Below are 19362 nucleotides of genomic sequence, written 5' to 3'. Positions count from 1 at the left end.
ATTTGCTGGGGGTGCAGCTGTGCTCCTGATGCAGTGCCATTTGTACGTTTAGAGCAGGAATTTGGAATTTGGCCAGGGTGCTGGCATTAGCTCGCCTACTCTTGGAAAAAGACATATACCTGGTGTTGGCGCAGTGGTTAGGGCAGCGGCTTGGGATCCAAAAGGTCCTGAGTTCAAGCCCCGTTGGGCCACTGAATTAATACACCAGGGGGTTGACTCAGCCTGTCATCCTTCCGAGGTCGGCGAAATGAGTACCAGTGTACTGGGCCAGTGTATACCCCGGTTAAAATAGGTGTACCATTTCCCTGTGTGTCGTAAGAGGTGACCAGGGTTGCGTCAGGAAGGGCATCTGGCGTAAAACGTGCCAAATCACTATGCGGATCATACGGATGATCCGCTGTGGCGACCCCTAAAGGGAGCAGCCGAAAGAAGAAGAAGAAGAAGAAGAAGAAGAAGAAGACTCTTGGAAAAAGACATAGTGGGATCTTTAACGTTCACCAATTAATGCTGAAAGACAGAACTCCCAGTTTAACATCCATCCGAGGGATGGCACACACATTTATGAATCAATCACCCTGCCTGTGAAAGAAAAGAATGACAGTTTATAGCTGAGTCGAGATTCAAACCCAGGCTAGATGGCTCACAGGCTTATACATACCTCAAAGCTGTCCTGCCAGACCTGAGATATAATGACTCGGATTCACATTCACAGGATATCCTGCATTATTAGCATAAAGCGATTTGAGAAAGCTTGACTTTATTCGACACATTTTAGATATGTGCTATCAGACACGCCACCTGCACTCCATATTGTGGCGTTTGATCGGTTCTTGCTGTGAATTGCTGCACATGCTTCGCTCAGTAGTAATCAATAATACTTGTACTTTGTACTTTATTATGTCGATAATTCTGGTTCCATCATCATGGAAGTTCATCATAAATTCTGGCTATTTTTCTTTTCTTCGAGACCTAAAGTGAAAGGTGGTTTTAATTTTATTTTTCCCAAAGGCAATGTTTCCTTTGTACGTAATCAAATGGCCACCCATGTCTATTTGATGGATAGTAACGTACATCGATGCCGTGCTTGAACAATTTATTTCAAAGTGATTGCCCACAAATTGTGCCAATACTGTTCTCGATTGTTTGTACGGGTATCTGCTGGAAATGGTGTCGATGTTTTACTCAAACAGCTTTGACTGCATCTCCATGTTCCCTTTCCCATGTAACAAAGGTCATGAATCCCTGGAGCTTTTTCATAAAACTTGAGTTTTTTAGCGAAGCGACTCTCGTGCTGATTATAACGCCAAACGTTGCATGTATGTTGAATGCTCGGCCAATTAAAGCAGAGGTCATTCATGAGGAATGACATGAACAAGCAAATGATGATAATGATACAAAATCCCTGACAAAGAACTAAAACGCAGGAGGAGGCCATTAGACCCATCAAATCTGTGCAATGGTTGCCAACTCATGGTTGTTTGTCCATGCCGAGCGTCAAGCGTCTATCCTTTAAATGCCAAGCCTCAAGTAAGGAAGCAGCAGGGACCATTTTTGAAGTCTTTGTTATGACCAGGCCGGGGTTCGAACTGCCAACCTCCCATAATTAATCAGAGCTGATGTTCTAACCGTTATGCCACCAATTCTGATGACTGACATTTCTGACTCAGAAAAAGTGTTTAATCAATCTCCAGGTTGAATCCTACAATCAAATCAAATTGTAGTAACATGATCTACGTGGTTTGATGAAGAAATTTACCTTCCATAGCGTGTGTGGTGTGCGTAGGATCTACGATTTGGAGCTGTTTGCCGAGTTGGTGAAAATCGAGGCTCATGACACGGAGGTGATGTGCTTGGAATACTCGAAGCCAGAAACAGGTGTGTGTTGATCGAATTGCGAGGCTGAAAACTTACACTCATCATGATTATTACTTGCAAAATCGAAGCTTTTTCAAGTATATTAGTCAGTCGATTTTGTTATTCTTTCTGTTTGTCTGTCTTTTTGTCTGTCTGTTTATTTCCTTCAGGTCACAATTCTAAACTGATCGTCATGAAACTTTACCAAGTTGTCGAGGTAGTCTCAACTGAGAAACCTATTAATTTTGAGGTCAAAGTTCTAAAATCGTTATTTTTCATCCGATTGATTTGAAATTTGAACAAGATTTGCATATTGCGTCAATGGATGAGGAAACCAACTATTTTTGAGGTCAAAATGTCAGGTCGACTCGAGGTCAAATTTCTAAAATCATTAATTTTTATCTGAAAAATCGACAATTTTCATCTGATTGACTTGAGAATTAAACAGGATTTTCATAATCTATCACTGAATTGTAAAAACAAATATTTTTAAGGTCAAAGGTCAACTCAAGGTCAAATTTAATCTGTAAAAAGAATCAATTTTCATCCGATTGACCTGACCTTTGATTAAGATTGTCAATTTTAATCTTAATGAAATGGACAATTTGATGTATCCATGGCGACCTTTGGAGGGGCGGTGGATTTCGCAAGTATCGTGCTCTGCACGACGACTTTTTGTTGTTTATTATTATTTTTCCTTGAACAGTTTAAACTATTGCAGAGGGAAAGCACAAAATGGCTTTTGGGATGAATAGATATAATTGGATAATTTATTGACAATAGATGAAGCTTTGGCTTGGAGAGTCAGACTAAATTGCAGCTTACTTCAATTAGAAATATTACAGCTTGCTATTTTAAATATAAAGCAGCTTTTACGACTACAGCTTATTCAACCCTGTGGAAGATGGTTTTTATCTCTTCCAAACTGACATTTAAAGTCATTGATTTTGGTGCTGAACAGTTGAAATAGCAGTTATTTGGATCTGTCTTCTTATTATTATCATTTTCCTTGCATCAAAACGTCGGAGAGGAAGAGTATGTGTGTGTGTGTGTCTGTCTGTCTGCTTTACCGACATGATAAAAACCGAAAGGTTGGTTTAAAATACAAGAGGAGGCAATGTGTGTCGACCCTGTGGCTGATGGGGAAACCAATGTGTTGCACTACCTCTTTGTTTGATTCTCCTCTACCTGAATTTTGGTTCCACATTCATTTTCGATAACGTTCCACTTTCAGTTGTTTAGGGTGGGCCATAAAAACAAAAAAAGGTAGATAAAGCAAAAAAATCATAACTCGACACCAGTGATAAACATGAAAGAATTTTTAATGTGAAATATTTGTTACAATACTCAAAGTCCAACACTTAAACCAAGTGCTCAATATGACCTCTCTTCTGTCCTATAGCTTTTCTTATACGCAGCAACAGGTTACGCATCACTTTCTGAAGGGTGTTTTGCGTAACTCCTGAGATAATCTGAATAACTGTATTTTTTAAAATCAGCAGTTGTGGTTGCTTTCAACTGAAAAACACTCCTTTTAACTTGTTCCCATGAAACATAATCCAGCAGTGGCAAGTCACAAGATCTGAGGGCCATGGGAATTCAGTTGTGTGACTGATAAGGTGATTCGGAATGTTTTTTTTTTTTTTTTCCATCAGCCAAGCAAGACATTCATTGGAGGTATGAGATATGTCTCCATCTTGTTGAAACCATGCATTTTCATATCTCACACTGTTCATTCTGCAGGTGAAGATAATCATCTGATGTCACAGTTACTGCCATTTCAGTATGAGGGTCTTCAAAAAATAGGGACTGCAGATTAGTGACAAAGTTGACCGACACCAGACGGTGATTTTGGGAGAATGAAGTGATGCTTATTCATGTCCTTATGGCTTTTCTGTTCCCCAAGCTGTGTAATTCTGTTTATTCATCATCCCGTTAAGGTAAATATGGCACTCATCAGAGAAAATGTCATCAATACTGAGGTCTTCATTTTCCAGCGCTTCAGAGAAGTGGTTAAAAAATCCATCCTGTTTACTGTGATCATTTTCATTAGGTGCTTGGAAAAGCTGGATTTTGGAAGGAAAAAGCCCAAAGTATTCCTTCAGTATTCATCACACTGATGTGCGACTCGACTGTTGTCGCTGACATTCATCATGCTGATTTGCGTGGAACTCCCTCCATGCATTGCCATACAGGTTTGATAGGCTCTGGGAAGTGAACATGAACACACCGTTCTGAACAGCCCTTATTACCCTCGTCGAAGGAGAGGGCATTGCGTTTGGGTCCATTTGTCTGTCTGACTGTGTTTGTTAATTGCCGGAATCCTTCGGATTTCGGCAATTATGTTGGTCGGTTGTGTATGTCATTCTGTGTGTCATTCTGTGTGTCTGATTGTTTGTGTGTTTGTTTACCCAGTCGCAGCCACACCGTTTCAGCGATCATGACCAAACTGGGTACAGACGTCGGCCATGGTCCAACTTAGACACTTGTCGTTTTTGGTGAATCGAGGTCAAAGGTCAAGGTCAAGGTCACCAAAAAACCGAAATTCTTATTTTCGCAATAACATCCGCTAAAATGATCGTATTGACGTCAAACCAAATCCAAAATGTGCATCTTCCGATTCTGCATCCCACCATATGTTTCATTGTGGTGTCACACCAACACCCTTCTTAGCGGTCGGGGGTCGAATGTCACGAGGGTCGGGTCAAAACTTTCAAATTGCGATAAAAACGCCATTTCAAGTCCGATTGACTTCCAAGTTATGATCATGACCAAACTAAGTGCTACAACTCATTAAACAGTAGCACTATCGACTTAAAAGAACCAAATTGATTTCCAGGTTTTTGTTTTTTCAGAGATCATGGAGATATGACAAAGTTATTTTGGCAATTCCTTGCTCAACGAGCAATTTCATTTGTTTCTTTGTCCGCACAGAACTTTTGTGTTTTTCTCCGCAGAACTTTTTGAGACCAAATTTTCACCATAGGTGTGATTACTCATGTAGAATGTTTTAATCATAATTATGACATCATAGGTCACGTGGTGTGGCAGCCATGTTGGAAAAATGGGAAAAATTTGGACTTCTGTATCCCTGAAAACTGCACCAAGGAAAAAATTGAAACTTGGCACACGACAAGGACTCCTCATGGGGAACTAGAGGGGGAGCACTCGGTAGAGTGCAAAACCTCCGCCGCCAATACTGCTGGGTCACTGAAGTGAACCTGATATCCTATTCATTGTAGGTCAAAACGGATTAGACTCTACTGAACCACGATTGAATAAACTAAACCAGATCGATGCGCATGTAGAAATGCCAAAAAAAATCGAAATTTTTTTGAAAAAAAATCGAAATTTTTTTGAAAAAAAAGGTGTAAAATTTGTTTTTTTTTTCTCTAACAATTTTTTTTTGGGGGGGGGGTTGGAAATCCCTTAAAACATGTAGAAATGCAAAAAAAAAAAATCAAATATTTTTCAAATAAAATCTAAATTTTTTGGAAAAAAAGTTGCAAAATTTTCTGTTTTTTTTTTGGACCAAGTCCAAAACCTCATGCCATGATCCTTGGACCATACCTAATCCCCCCACCAAGTTTTCGTCGAAATCCGCCCAGGAGTTTTCCCGTAATACTGTTCACAAACAAACAAAAAACAAACAGACAGGGGGTGAAAACAGTAACCTCCATCCATCTTCAATGGCGGAGGTTAATAAGCGTGATGTTTTGATGACATCATAGGTGCCATCGTTATGACGTCATAATTGCGTATGTAGAACGCTACATCTGATCAGTATGAAACATTTTGAGGGTCATCTCAGGTTAAATTGGTCCACTGAAAAAAATTTGATGACGTCATCCATCACATGATTCGGCAGCCATATTGTTTTTTTTTTAAACCTTCAAAAATCTTTTTTGAAGTGGCTGAACAGATCGAGGAGAAACTTTACACGTATGACCACCTATCCATGAAAAACAAAAAGTTCACACATTATGTCAAAGGTCACATGGTTTGGCAGCCATATTGAATTTACCCTAAAACATATTAAAATCTTCCCCAGAACTGCCGCACAAATTTTGGAGAAACTTCACACAAATGTTCCCCCAAGCCATGGGTGTATAAGTTTGTTTCAGGAATAATTGATAGGTCACAAGGTTTGGCAGCCATATTGGATTGAAGAAAATGTTAAATAATGTTTTCTCTGGAACCGCTTAATCAATCGACATGAAACTTCAGATCTATGATCGAGTAGTGATGGGGAATACATGTTTTAAATTTGAACTTGATCAGATGCATGGTCTGGCAGCCAGAATTATTTAATTTTTTTGATGTGGGTTCTTTTTGTTTTATTTATTTATTAATTTTTGAATAAGGCTCACTTGGCTGTGCATTGATGGGTTTGAGGGTTCAGGAGGAGCAGCTGAAATGTGAATCCTATTCAGGTTCCTCCTGAAGACTTCATCTTTGCCTTTTTGCTTGTCTGGGTTCCTTCTGATTACTCCAATGCAGGACTGGTTTTCCATTTGATTTGAATTTAATTTATTTTAATCCAATTCTAAATTTAATTGAATAATGAATGATAAAAAAAAAACGTCATGGATCAGGGTCAGGTGTCCGATCAAAGTAGGGTTCCATCAAAGCAGGAAATCTTGGTACCCAGTCATCACTGGCAGCAGTTACAAAGTAGCAGTTCTAGTTATGTCTCATTAATTATGTAACACACCAGTACACAAACACCACACAAGATACACTGCACAAAAAAATAAGTCCTGGTGAGGGTCTGCAATCTCTGATTGCTCATTTTCTTGTTTATCTTTTGTCATGATCCAGTATCTTCCATCTTTCGAACGAATACCTTAATTGTTCTGGAAGCAGGTGCATGAGATGCTGGGAATTTTTTCTCAAATGCTTTCTGCACTCTCTTCGGTGACTGTTTGTTTCAATGCACGCGTAATAAATAAAGATGTGCTGCTCTGTTAAATTACTCTATTAGTTTTAATACCTGCAAAAAAAAGTTGTCACAGGCAACCTCAGGAAATTTGAAACTTATTTACCATCATGAAAATCTTGGCATCATCAAATATTGCCCTTTTTATGGTCCAGTCGGTACAAATGTTATGAGTTTCATTAGGAGGGATTTCAACACAGGTGGGAGCCATTAGGCCCTTCAAAGTCTCCACAACTGTTGCTGACATATGGTTGTTTGTCCATTCCCTGCCCCTTTTTTAAATACTGAGCATCAAGCAAGGAAGCAGCACGTACCATTTTTAGCTCGCTTGTTCGAAGAACAGAGAGCTATAGCGATTCTCCCGGCGTGAGCGTCAGCGTGAAATGAATTTAACAACGTGAAATTTAACATGAAAATGTTAAAGTTTTTGGTCCAAGTTATTTCCTTTCTAATGTTTTTATCTACCACACTATTTTTTTACTGATTACAATATACAAACACATATATTGCTTTAAAATTATTTGGATCAGACTTCACTGCAATGCTTTGTAAAAAATATGATTAGACTAGTCTTTTAAAAACGATAAATGTATAAACAGGCGAGCATTGGGTGGCTTTGACACCAACTCTCTGGTTAATGGTTGGTATGATTCGACCAGGGTTCAAAGCACTAACCTCCCAGACGCGGATGCTCTAACCATGACACCACCCGAACGTGGTCATCTTCTGTGTCAGCCGAGGAGAATGAATTATCGTGGTTTTTATTTTCTTCCAAGTGTTGTATGTTCAGATATATTGCTCAGTAGTAATGCTATATCTTTTCACTGCAGCTATTTCTGTATTTTAAATGTTGATTCCCACTTTTATTGTGACTGAACTCTTGAGAATTTGTCCTCATTTGTTTTCGTAAACATGAAACTGATTTTTTCTCTTCTTCTTCGACTACTAACCCATATTTTTGGCGTTGGCAGCCTTGGAAAGTTGCTCCCTTGTTGGCAAATGCAGGATCACTTGATCCCTTCATGCCAATTTTGGCTGCTCTCTTCACTCTTTGGTTGAGGTTGTTTTGACCAGACTACATTCGAATTAATGAGAAATGAATGGGTGAAAGGTTCACTGCTTTAGCCGACAATGACGCTCTCTTCCTCGTAGCTGCCATGACGTTTGTCCTTTCCATTTGCTTTATTATTTCAAGGGCTGTCCTTGAACCTTGACTTCAACACTGGATGAGATTTGTGGAAAAAATGGAGCTTTCAAACCACAAGGACATTTTGGCACATGGGAATGAAAGGGGGGGTGGGGGATGAAGGGGTTGAGGTGGGGATGGGAGAGGACATTTGAAGATAATTTTTTTTGATGTTTTGGTAAATTCAGGCCTTAGGTCCAAGCTGACCTTGTAGAGCGAGTCAGATTGCTGAGATATTGTTCATCGTCATAGACGATGTATCTGTATCATGTTTTTGATTTTTTTTTTCTTTCCTACAGGGATGAGGTTGCTGGCCACCGCAAGCCGTGACCGCCTTATTCACGTGCTCAATATGGAGAAAGGCTACTCGCTTGAACAGACGCTCGATGAGCATTCGTCGGCAGTCACAGCCGTACGCATTGCTGGTATGAATTCCACTGCTGATAGATGGCCATGGACAACAAAAAAAATTTTTTTTCTGATCTGAGCTGATTGGAATGTTCAACTTTTTTGTATAACTATTTATTTTCTCAAGTGGTTTACCTACCTCACATGGCAATGCTTCTCCTTTTTTATTTTTTATTTTTTGAAAATCATATTAATCTTTTTTCTCACCCACAAAACAAGACTAATCCTTGTACACCAGATTGTTTAATCCTTAATTTTTTTAGGTGTTGGGGATCAAGCTCAATTGGTGAGCTGCGGTATGGACAAGTCTATCTACTTCCGCAACGTCGAAAAGGTTAGTAATGTTGCCTTGAACCTTAACTGAGGTTATGATCATGCTGGGTTTTTTTATGTTCCTTGTCTTTTATTTCTCTGCAGGAGGGCGGAGGTCTCCAATTTGCACGGAAGCATCACGTCGTTGGTAAAACTACTCTGTATGATATGGATGTCAACGTCTCTCAGAAGTATGCGGTGATTGGCTGCCAAGACAGGAACATTCGGTAAGCTCCCTCTTCCTTATTTCTGATCCAAATCGTGGCTGCAGATTGTGTCGTTTGCTGGGGCCACAGCTGTGCCACTGATGCAGTGCCCCTAGTATGTTGGAGCAGGAATTTGTCATTTGTTCATGGTGGGCGGCGATAGATACTCCTTGCAAAAGGACAAAGTGGGATTTTTAACGTCCGCCAACTAATGCCGGCAAATGGGGCACCCAGCTTAACGTCAATCCAAAGGATGGCAAATAAATTTATGAATCGCCCTGCCTGTGAAAAACCAGGTTGACCATTTATAGCTGGGTCGGGAATCAAACCCAGGCTTGACAGCTCAGAGGCGAGTGCACGTACCTCGAGGCTATCTTGCCGGGCCATAGTAAGCTCCCGATTGGAAAGAACGTCGTGTTACTGAAGAAGAACCGCTAAACTCGAGTGGCATTAATCGATTTGTTAATAAATAGCTTAGTGAATGATTTGCTTGCAATATCGAGATAATTTTATTTTATGTTCCATTTGCGTTTTCCATATACTGTATGTGTGTATATATATATATATATATATATATATATATATATATATATATATATATATATATATAGTTTTTTTATGGTTGTTATTTGTTAAAACATATAATTTTCAGAGGTTATTATTTATTTAATTTATTGAGATGGCCATGTGCAAGGAACGAGATATATTTTTATTTTTGAGTACGAGGGCATTTCAAAAGGTTCAACGAATGAGATGATCAGTATAAAAGAGAGTTTGATGCGGCATCTATACAAATTAAAATATCCACTAACATATTTTGCTAATTCGATACATGTCGAATGAGAGTTACAAAAGGTGTGTTCTGGACTTGAGCATCTCGTTTGTAAAACCATTTCTACACCCTTGTACCGAAACAGCTATAAGGATAAAACATTTAAAGCTTTTGCTTTGATGCACAGTAGTCCTGTTTGTTTTACTTAGGGGGGGGGGAGGAGGGCTAGTAGCTGTGTCCTTGCCATTTTACACAATAAGCAAGGAAGAATATACTTGGCACATCTCTTTTGCTGCTTTTACACTTATTCAGTCAGCCAAATAAACCTCGTTTAAGCATTCGTCCAAACTGCAAAGCTCCTTCTTAATTCCGCTCTGTGTTGTGCCACCAGAATCTTTAACCTTGGAAGTGGGAAGCAGAGGAAGTGCTTCAAGGGCTCACAGGGAGAAGACGGTTCTCTTATTAAGGTCAGTCAGACGTCGGATCCTTCGGGAAGCACGTGGTTTTGCAAACGCTCTCGCCCCCTCCTTCGGGACGGGTTAGTAATAAATGCATGCAGGTGTTGAAGTTGCATGCTCAAGTCCTGATGAATATCAGCTTGGGCCCCCACCATTACCCCCGTTGTCATGGCACCAACGCCGTTTGGGTCTTTGAAGTGCATACCAAGCTGGTTTTTATGTGTCACAAGCAGATGTTGAGAGTCCCTTGTGATTTCGCCTGAAGCTACTCGTACCCCTCTCCCCTCCCTTGCCCTCTCTTTATTTTTCCTTTTCCTTCCTTTCTTTTCTCTCTCTCTTCTGTTTGATGTCTTTCACTTTTCTCTTTTCTTTAATCGTTACTCTTTTATTTTGTAATTGATCTTTCTCGTATCCTCTCTTCCCTCTTCCTCACATTTACTCATCATTGCTCGGCATCCACAGTGGATTTTTATAAACACCTTATCTGGGTGGTTTTGGCCAATCGCACTGTTATGTGTCAGATGTTTCTGCGCAAAATGAAGGTTAATCCTGAGGCCTTTTGATAAATTAAAGGGCTGTCCAAAGCCGGCTCGTTACTACTTCACACCTCCATGGATCGCCATCCCAGTAGTAAAATGGTAGGTGGTTTCCGTGTCCGGCCTGCGAAAACGTGATGTTCTATTTATTGAAATTAGCCCCAAACAAGGCTGAGAGCAACTAAATGTGAAGGGCTATCCACAGAAAAAGATGAAAAACTGGAAAAACCTTCACCTCGTCCTAAAACGAGGAAACCTCTTTACAGGACCATTGTGTAGGAGAGGGTGACTAGGCCAGGCAGAAAAATAAATTTTCCTTCTCCATTTGGGTGTTTTTTTTTTAATGAGGAGACACCATCTCCATACTGGATGGCGGTTGGCTCCTGAAGGGAGCTCATACACCCTTTGTCAGATGTTTTTTATCCTGGCAGGGTGTTGCAGTCACCCACCCGACGAACAAAGCCAGTGAGGAGTGTCAGTTTAGTCTCCAGCAACCCGACTATGTGGCAGCTTAGCACTGAGTTGTAGTCCGGAAAGACTATTGACGTTATCCTTCGGATCTCTTCGCCGTGGCTCTTTTTGTTATTTTCTTTGCAGTCTCGGTTATAGGTACATGTGCCTGTTTAAGTTTTACATTTTGATCAAGATAAATGATCATGTAGATAATGCTGTTTGTGACCAGAGGCAGCATTCGGGGCATGCAACCGATACAATTGCATGGGGCCCCGAGATAACAAGGGCCCCCCACACGACCGATCGTGGTTCACAATTTTTCACGACAGGCCCCCGAGGGTGGGGTCTCACTTTGTCGCCAAAACATATCAACTTGTGAGTGGTGATAAATACAGCACAAAGGGAATGCTCCATCTCAAGGAAAGAAAGCACTGTCACATGTTGAATGGATAAAAAAAAAATGTTTTCCCCTAATGTTTAACGAGACAAGACGATTACAAAATTAGGGGGTGAGGTTCGTATTCGTAGAAAGCAAGTGGAATAATTACTATGTATAATTTGATACAAATGCAACAATAATCACAATTATATTTGTATAATTCCTCATGTTAATACATATCGATATTGTCATGCAAATCCAAACTACAATTTATTACTTGATCACAAAACACCCCTCATTAGTAAATGGACACAAAACACCCATGCACACGGTGGAATGTTATGGTTTTTTTTCTTTAAAATCGAGTATCAAAGCACCTGTCACGAAGATGAAACAAAACGACCCCGGCGGTGCTGAAAAGCGAAAATAGCTCAACAAAAGGCAAAATTGGTTGAAAATCACACGTAATTAACTTTTTCGTTACATAAGCGGCAGAACCAGAAAACGGTCCTTGGTCGTCTCGCACAAGTGCTGGGGTGTGTCCAATTACCAATCAGCTTGGAGAGCACTCGCCAAGTGGCTTAAGTACTCAAGCAAGCAGTCAAATGAAACGGTTAATAAGGAACCTTAGCAATCGATAGCAAGCTTATTACCTCCGCCACCAAAGGTGAAGGAAGTGATGTTTTCACCCCTTTTTGTCTGTTTGTTTGTTTGTCTATGTACAGAATATCTCAAAAAGTTGTGGACGGATTCGGATGAAATTTTGTGGACAGGATGGGTGTGTGACAAGGACGAACTGATGAGATTTTGGTGAAGGTCCGGATCCGCCAACGAGAATTTTAAAAGTGATTCTTCACCATTGAGAGATCGGGCTCAAAAACTATATATAGCATGATATTTCAAAAATATATTTGGCCGGATATGTTCTCGTGGATAAGGCATTGCGGGGCGGAGGTATGCGCTCTATCGATTGCCCTTCTAGTTGGTAATGGGACACACCCCTGGATCAGCTTTTTGTGTGAGTTCGTGTTTTTGGCTGGCGATGAGATTAGGAGATTACCGTTATTCTAATCACATAAAATAATGAGAAATTTATTGATGGAAGCGGCCAGGGGGGATCATGTTATTATCCTGTTTATTACTGCCAATTATTGTCCCATTATTATTGTAAATATTATTATTAATATTATTATTTTGCAATACTATCATGTTAATATTATTATTATTATTGTTATGCTATTATCATTATTTGTCCCCATTGGACTTGGTCCGAAACGGGGGCTTATGGATTTGGTCTCAAATTTCGTGTCCGTGCGTGCGTGTGCACGTCCACAACCATATCTCGGATATGTATGGACCTATTTTATTCGTACTTGGCACAAAGCCAACACATGATGGTATACGTAAGCATTTAATTCGTTTTCGACATTACATCCAATATGGCCGACTGGCGGCCATTTTACTTTAAAAAAAAACCCGGTGTCGAAGTCATCCTCAACCATTTCTCGGACATGCATTCACTGATCTTATTCAAACTTGACACACAGATAAAGAATGATGTCTTACATAAGCACCTCATTTGTTGTTTTTTTTTTTTACAAGATCAGATCCAAGATGGCCGACTGGCGACCATTTTGTTACTTTAAACGTGTCCCTTCCCATTTCTCCGATATGCATGGTCCGATTTTGTTCAAACTTGGCACAAGCACAGTACACAACGGCATACACTCGCACCTCACTTTATTTTGCGATCTGATCAAAGATGGCCGACTGGGAGACTGGCAGCCATTTTAGTTGTTAAAGAAAACCCGATGTTGAACACGTCCTCAACAATTTGTCGGACATTCATTTCCTGATGTTGTTCCAACTTGGCGCCCAGATAATGAATGATGGCTTACATATGTACGTCATTTGTTTTCGACATCAGATCCAAGATGGCCGACTGGCAGCCATTTTAGTTGTTAAAAAAGACCCGATGTTGAACACGTCCTTAACTATTTCTCGGACATGCATTTACTGATGTTATTCAAATTTGGCATCTAGATAACGAATGATCGCTTGCATATACACGTCATTTTTTTTCGATATGAGATCCAAGATAGCCGACTGGTGGTCATTTTGTTACTAAAATGTGTCTTCAACCATTTCTCAGACATGCATTGTCCGGTTTTGTTAAAACTTGGTACAAGTACAGTACATGATGGTATACATGTGCCCTTCACTTTATTTTGCAATCTGATCGAAGATGGCCAACTGTTAGACTGGTGGCCATTTTAGTTGTACATAAATATGGGCTGGCCCTTTAACTCCATACAGCAAAATTACTAAAACAAAGGGGGGCTGTGACATTTTGTCTGTTTTACTTGTTCTTGTTAATTTTTCTGTCATTTGAAGTGGCCTTGGAAAAGTACCACGATAGGGTGGAACGATGCTCAAGCTGCTGTGTAAATACACCTTTCCAATGGGGGAAAAAGGCAATAAAACATGGGATTTAAAAAAAAATAATTTGAAATCGAGTCCAAAGCAACATCGGCTAAGCGAGTGTGAAAATATCACAGATTCCTCTTACTCATGTTACAGTTGAGGGTTCTGAACCATCGCTCGTAATATCCTCTCCTACCACCACCGGCAGCGGTGCTCGACGGTGCATATTGTTACGTTTGAGGGGGGGTATGCATTCAAAGGGTAATTAGGATGTTTAATTCGGTATGCCATGCTGTTCGAGTTTACCAGGATCTCGATGTAATAAGTAGCAATTCAGTGGTGATAAGTTGTCTAGTAAATGTCCATTTCTTCAAGGGGGAAATGATAATTGTCACGTAATTAGATAGGGACACGGGATAGGGTAAGTGTGTCTGTGTAAACCCCTTTTAGTAGTCCCTGGAGGCTTGCCGTGACGTCACAGGACAGTGCTGCGGATGGCTCCGCCCCGTGATCACGATTGGCGGAAGGTGACGGCGCAGGGCCAATAAAACGGCTCGATTGGAAGTGACGAGGACGGGAGGATAAAAAGGCTCTGTTTGGGGAAAAGGCGAAGAAGAAGAAGATCGGGACAGAAAAACTGTTCTGGTGGAGGCTGTTGTGCTGGGAGCGTGCTGTGTTGTTGCGCTGATTCGAGCCCGGTTTTCATCGTGTCTCGAGGCCTTCCTGAGCCTCGTGCCTCACCTTGGTTGGCTCTGGGGTTCTGCTGGCTTGGAGTACGGGCTCGAACGGCGGGCGGACCTGCCTCCCTCTCCTGCTCGCAACTTGGCGCCAGAACTGGTTCCCTGGCGACTGTGAGCGGACTTGGGCCAGGACCAGGAGGTCGACAGCACCACGGTGTCTCCTGCCCCTGACGAGCGCAACGCCAGCTCGTCCAACGCCAATCCAGGGACTGTTGCGTCACCACCACGGGCCGGCCTGACCACCAGGACCAGCTACGTTGTGTGTGTGTGTGTGTGTGTGTGTGTGTGTGTGTGTGTGTGTGTGTGTGTGTGTGTGTGTGTGTGTGTGTGTGTGTGTGTGTGTGTGTGTGTGTGTGTGTGTGTGTGTGTGTGTGTGTGTGTGTGTGTGTGTACCTGGCGCCTTAGAGGGTTTGAGATTTGTATATTCATTGGAATTGTCTGTGTTTTCCCCACGCCGAACCCACACCACCATCCCGTCGAATCGCCCCGGATCCCTCTTCTTGCCGAGTCTTGTTATTTCTGGTTAGAGAAATAAACTATCAACTCAGTGAAAAGCGACTCGTGCCACCTTCCTCGTCCCGTTTGCGGTAGAGCGATTAGAACCGCCATCTTTGGGTTATAAAAATAAACCGCCTCCATCGTTTCAGCTCATTCTACGTTAGCGGGACTGTTCAAGTCCTGTGGACGTCACAATATTTACGAGGATAATTTGCATGGCCCCAACTTCCTCCTCGTGAGGGAGCCAAATGAAGTCATTACACCCTTTGCCATATGACCCGTAGTCCCCTTGGCAAGTTTAATTGGTTGAGATTGCTGAAGTAACAACCGAATACATCGACATCAGACAAACTGTCTACAGATGCCAAATTGCGTATTTTAGTGCGATGACAGATTGACAGGGCCCCACTGGGCCACCATTGCGTTTTACATGGTGCCTCCAAATGATTAACGCTGCCCCTGTTTGTGACCATACACTCTGGATAACACGTGGAGATGATGAAATATAATTGGCGTGAGGCATGGATTTTAATATTAATCAGAGCAATTGGTTTGCGGAACAGTTTGTCAGGAAGAGCCGTAGGAGTAAAAGTTGATCATTGGGTTTAAAAAGAAATTGGACAAATATTTAAAGGTCATGTATGGGTTCCCTTGAAAGGCACTTCAAGTGGAGGCCATTAGGTACATCTGGCCTATGCAATGGTTACCAACCTATGGTTGTTTGTCCATGCTCTCTCTCATTTTTAACTGCTGAGCAATCAAGTGAAGAAGCAGCAAGTACAATTTTAATGTCTTTGTTCTGACTTGGACGGGGTTTGAACCATGGACTTCCCAGACTTGGAGCGGATGCTCTAACCATTACGCCGCCGAGTCTGGTGTTATGTTGGAAATGTGGTACTGGACATATGGACAGGTGACCACAAAACCTGTTTTTGTGACCACAGGTTTACCTTATCTATGTGCCTCTCATTGTAATCCTTGTAAGCCATCAGTGTGCAACTTTGGCACAGGCTGAGTTTAATCTACTTACTAAATATATGTATGTACAGTACCTCCAGATAGTATTCACACCCCTCGACTTTTGTCACATTTTGTTGTGTTGCAGCCTGAATTAAAAATTGACTAAATTAACTTTTTTTGTCACCGATTTGCACAAAATACTCGATAATGACAAAGTGAAAACCTGTTTTTAGAATTTTTTACAAATCAATTAGAAATGAAAAGCTGAAATGTCTTATGTTAATAAGTATTCAACCCCCTGAGACAATACTTTGTAGAAGTTCCTTTGGCAGCAATTACAGCTTCGAGTCTTCTTGATGATGTCTGTATTAGATTTGCACATCTGGATTTGGCGATTTTCTCTGATTCTTCCTCGCAGATTTGCTCAAACTCTGTCAAGTTGGATGGGGAGCGTCATTGAACAGCAATCTTCAAGTCTTTCCACAGATTCTCAATGGGATTCTGGCCTGGGCTTTGGTTGGGCCACTCAAGGACTTTCACCTTCTTGTTCTGAAGCCATTCCAGTGTTGCTTTGGCTGTATGCTTGGGGTCATTGTCCTGTTGGAACCTAAATCTTCGCCACTGTCGATAAAGCTTGTTTGTTTTTCCACTCTGAAGCAGGTTCTCCTCAAGGATTTGTCTGTATTTAGCTCCATTCATTGTTCCCTCTATCCTTACAAGTCTCCCAGCCCTTGCCATTGAAAAGCAACCTCAGAGCAGGATGCTGTCATCAGCATGCTTCATGGTAGAGATGGTGTTAGATGGGTAATGAGCTGTGCTCGGTTTCTGCCAGATGTGGTGCTTTACATTCAGGCCAAAGAGTTCAATTTTTGTCTCATCAGACCACAGAATCTTTTGCCTCATCAGACGACGGAATCTTTTACCTCATGCTCTCAGACTCTTTCACGTGGCATGCTGTCCTGTGCCTTTTTCTCAGGAGTGCCTTCCGTCTGGCCACTCTCACATAAAGCCTAGATTTGTGAAGTGCTGCAGAGACTATTGTCCTTCCGGCAGGTTCTCCCATCTCAGCAAAGGAACTCTGTAGTTCAATCAGAGTGGTCATTGGGTTCTTGGTCACCTCCCTGACCAAGGTCCTTCTTGCCCCGTTGCTCAGTTTGGTTGGACGGCCAGCTCTTGGAAGAGTCTGGGTAGTTCCATAATCTTCCATTTCCTTATGATTTTGCTCACTATGCTTTTTGAAACTTTCACCACTCGAGAAATTGTTTTATACCCTTCTACAGATCTATGCCTTCTCACAATTTTATCTCAGAGTTCTACAGACAGTTCCTTGGACTTCATGGTGGAGTTTTCACCGTCAACTGTGGGACCTTATATAGAAAGGTGTGTTTCTTTCGAAATAATGATCAATCCATTGAATTGGTCTCAGATGCACTCCAATCAAGTTGTAGAGACGTCTCAAGGATGATCAAAGGAAATTGGATGCACCTGAGCTCAATTTGGAGTGTCATAGCAAACGGGGTTGAATACTTATTGATGCCAGACATTTCAGCTTTTAATTTTTAATTAATTTGTAAAAAAATTCTAAAAATATGTTTTCACTTTGTCGTTATGGGGTATTTTGTGCAGATCGGTGACAGAAAATATAAATTTAATAAATTTTAAATTCAGGCTGCAACACAACAAAATGTGACAAAAGTCGAGGGGTGTGAATACATTATGAAGGGTATGTAAGTATGTATGTATGTATGTATGATCCACTCCTCCAAGAGGATTTTATTTAGGAAGCTGAAACTTTCAGGAATTAATAAAGGCACCCTGCAGTTTTGGCTGTGCAAGTTTCATTTAATCACATCAAGGTTTGACATGTTTTGGATTTTTTTGCCCATGTTGTCATTTTCTTCATTTGGGGACGGGAGGGGTGCAATTGGAATTATCTGAGCTATGTAACCACAATGTGTTATATATGTATATATTGTCGCGAATTCGCGCCCGCCGGCGTGCGATCGGCCGCTCGACACGAATGGCGGCCGCCTCGCCCACCGGAATGGACAATTCAGTCGTGACCCTCTCGGAACAACGCCGGGAGCTAGTCACGGGTGGGGGTTTAACCTCGCCACGATCGTGCCAATTGCCCACCCACGCAGGATAGGGTTGCTCGCCAAATTCGACCTACCTAAGTACCTGCACGAGTGGTCGATCGGGCGATCGTACCACGCCACAGGCCGACTCCGGACACGAACCGCTTAAGCGGTCTGTTCCGTGCTACAGTGATAACCGAGCGGTGTTATCGTCGGCCTTGACGGTTCCGATTAATTACCGGGCGTTTTAAACCCACTACGAACCCCTTACGTGATGCAAGATGGAGGGTCAATAAAAAAGGAAAAGAGCCGAAGCAGAGCGGGAACAATTACACAAGCACGTTTAATTGCACACACAGACAGCGGAGAAGGCACGTATTTACAGTCACAATAATCATGTACAATAAAGCAAAAGCAAGTCAAGAAATGGCACATATACACAATCACAGGCAAAAGAGATATCCCGACTAAACCCAACACACGGCAACACTTAATCAGTTTTACTTCAAGGACAGGCGCCACCCACAGTCATTTACACGAACCCAAAGGAAAAGAGAAAGTTGCGACTTCCCTGTGGGCCGTCGAGTCCCTCTCCCACGTCCATCGGCGTGGTCGCGCCTGGCCCCGACTCCTCTCGCGGTCGGCGAACCCTCTCCGGCACTCCTCGTTCGGACGTGCGGGTCCACCACATAACCGGCGCTGTCGCATCTACCGTCCGTGCCTCCATGGATAGGTCGCCTGCCAAACCGCGAGCGCAGGACCAACACGACAGGAACTCGAAGCCGAGGGCCAAGACGAGAAGAGACTCCAGACTCTCGGACGACAAAAAGCTCTCGCGACAAAAGACCACCACTGCAGACAAGCGAAGAGGAAGAGGAGGAGGAAGAGAGTGGAGGGAGAGAGGGAGAGAGAGAGAGAGAGAGAGCGCCCCACCCGTGTCCGTCCTTTATACCGCGGGGCTCCGCCCTTCGCTCCGCCCCGTTTTCGGCTCCACCCTCCCTCGAGAAGGTTCTCGAAAAGGGGCGTTCCCTCACCCTGACCGCCTCACGCAGTTCATCCACCAATCGGCGGCGAGCTGCCCTTCCCCCTTCCTTCACACCAAGCGCGGGGAAGAATGGCGGGAAAAGCCCACAAGCATCGTTGGTGGTTTTTGTTTGTT

The 19362-nt window shown here is 42.2% G+C and overlaps 1 protein-coding gene across 4 annotated transcripts in view; it reads left to right on the top strand.

Annotated features, from left to right (window-relative positions):
- MAPKBP1 (mitogen-activated protein kinase binding protein 1) overlaps window positions 1–19362 on the top strand; it is a 148466-nt gene that overhangs the window by 58165 nt on the left and 70939 nt on the right. For all 4 annotated transcript variants that reach the window (XM_085856233.1, XM_085856235.1, XM_085856234.1 and 1 more), the window contains 5 exons: window positions 1784–1875; window positions 8279–8404; window positions 8651–8721; window positions 8805–8926; window positions 10069–10144. In XM_085856233.1, the coding sequence (XP_085712359.1) occupies window positions 1784–1875; window positions 8279–8404; window positions 8651–8721; window positions 8805–8926; window positions 10069–10144 (487 nt within the window). The remainder of the gene's footprint in view (window positions 1–1783; window positions 1876–8278; window positions 8405–8650; window positions 8722–8804; window positions 8927–10068; window positions 10145–19362) is intronic.

This window comes from Eptatretus burgeri, chromosome 15, assembly GCF_056783735.1.
Source record: "Eptatretus burgeri isolate ZD-2024b chromosome 15, Ebu_testis_v1, whole genome shotgun sequence".
In the NCBI taxonomy this organism is placed as follows: domain Eukaryota; kingdom Metazoa; phylum Chordata; class Myxini; order Myxiniformes; family Myxinidae; genus Eptatretus; species Eptatretus burgeri.
The sequence above is the reverse complement of the archived record's forward strand: the minus strand, read 5'-3'. Positions and strand labels throughout refer to the sequence as shown.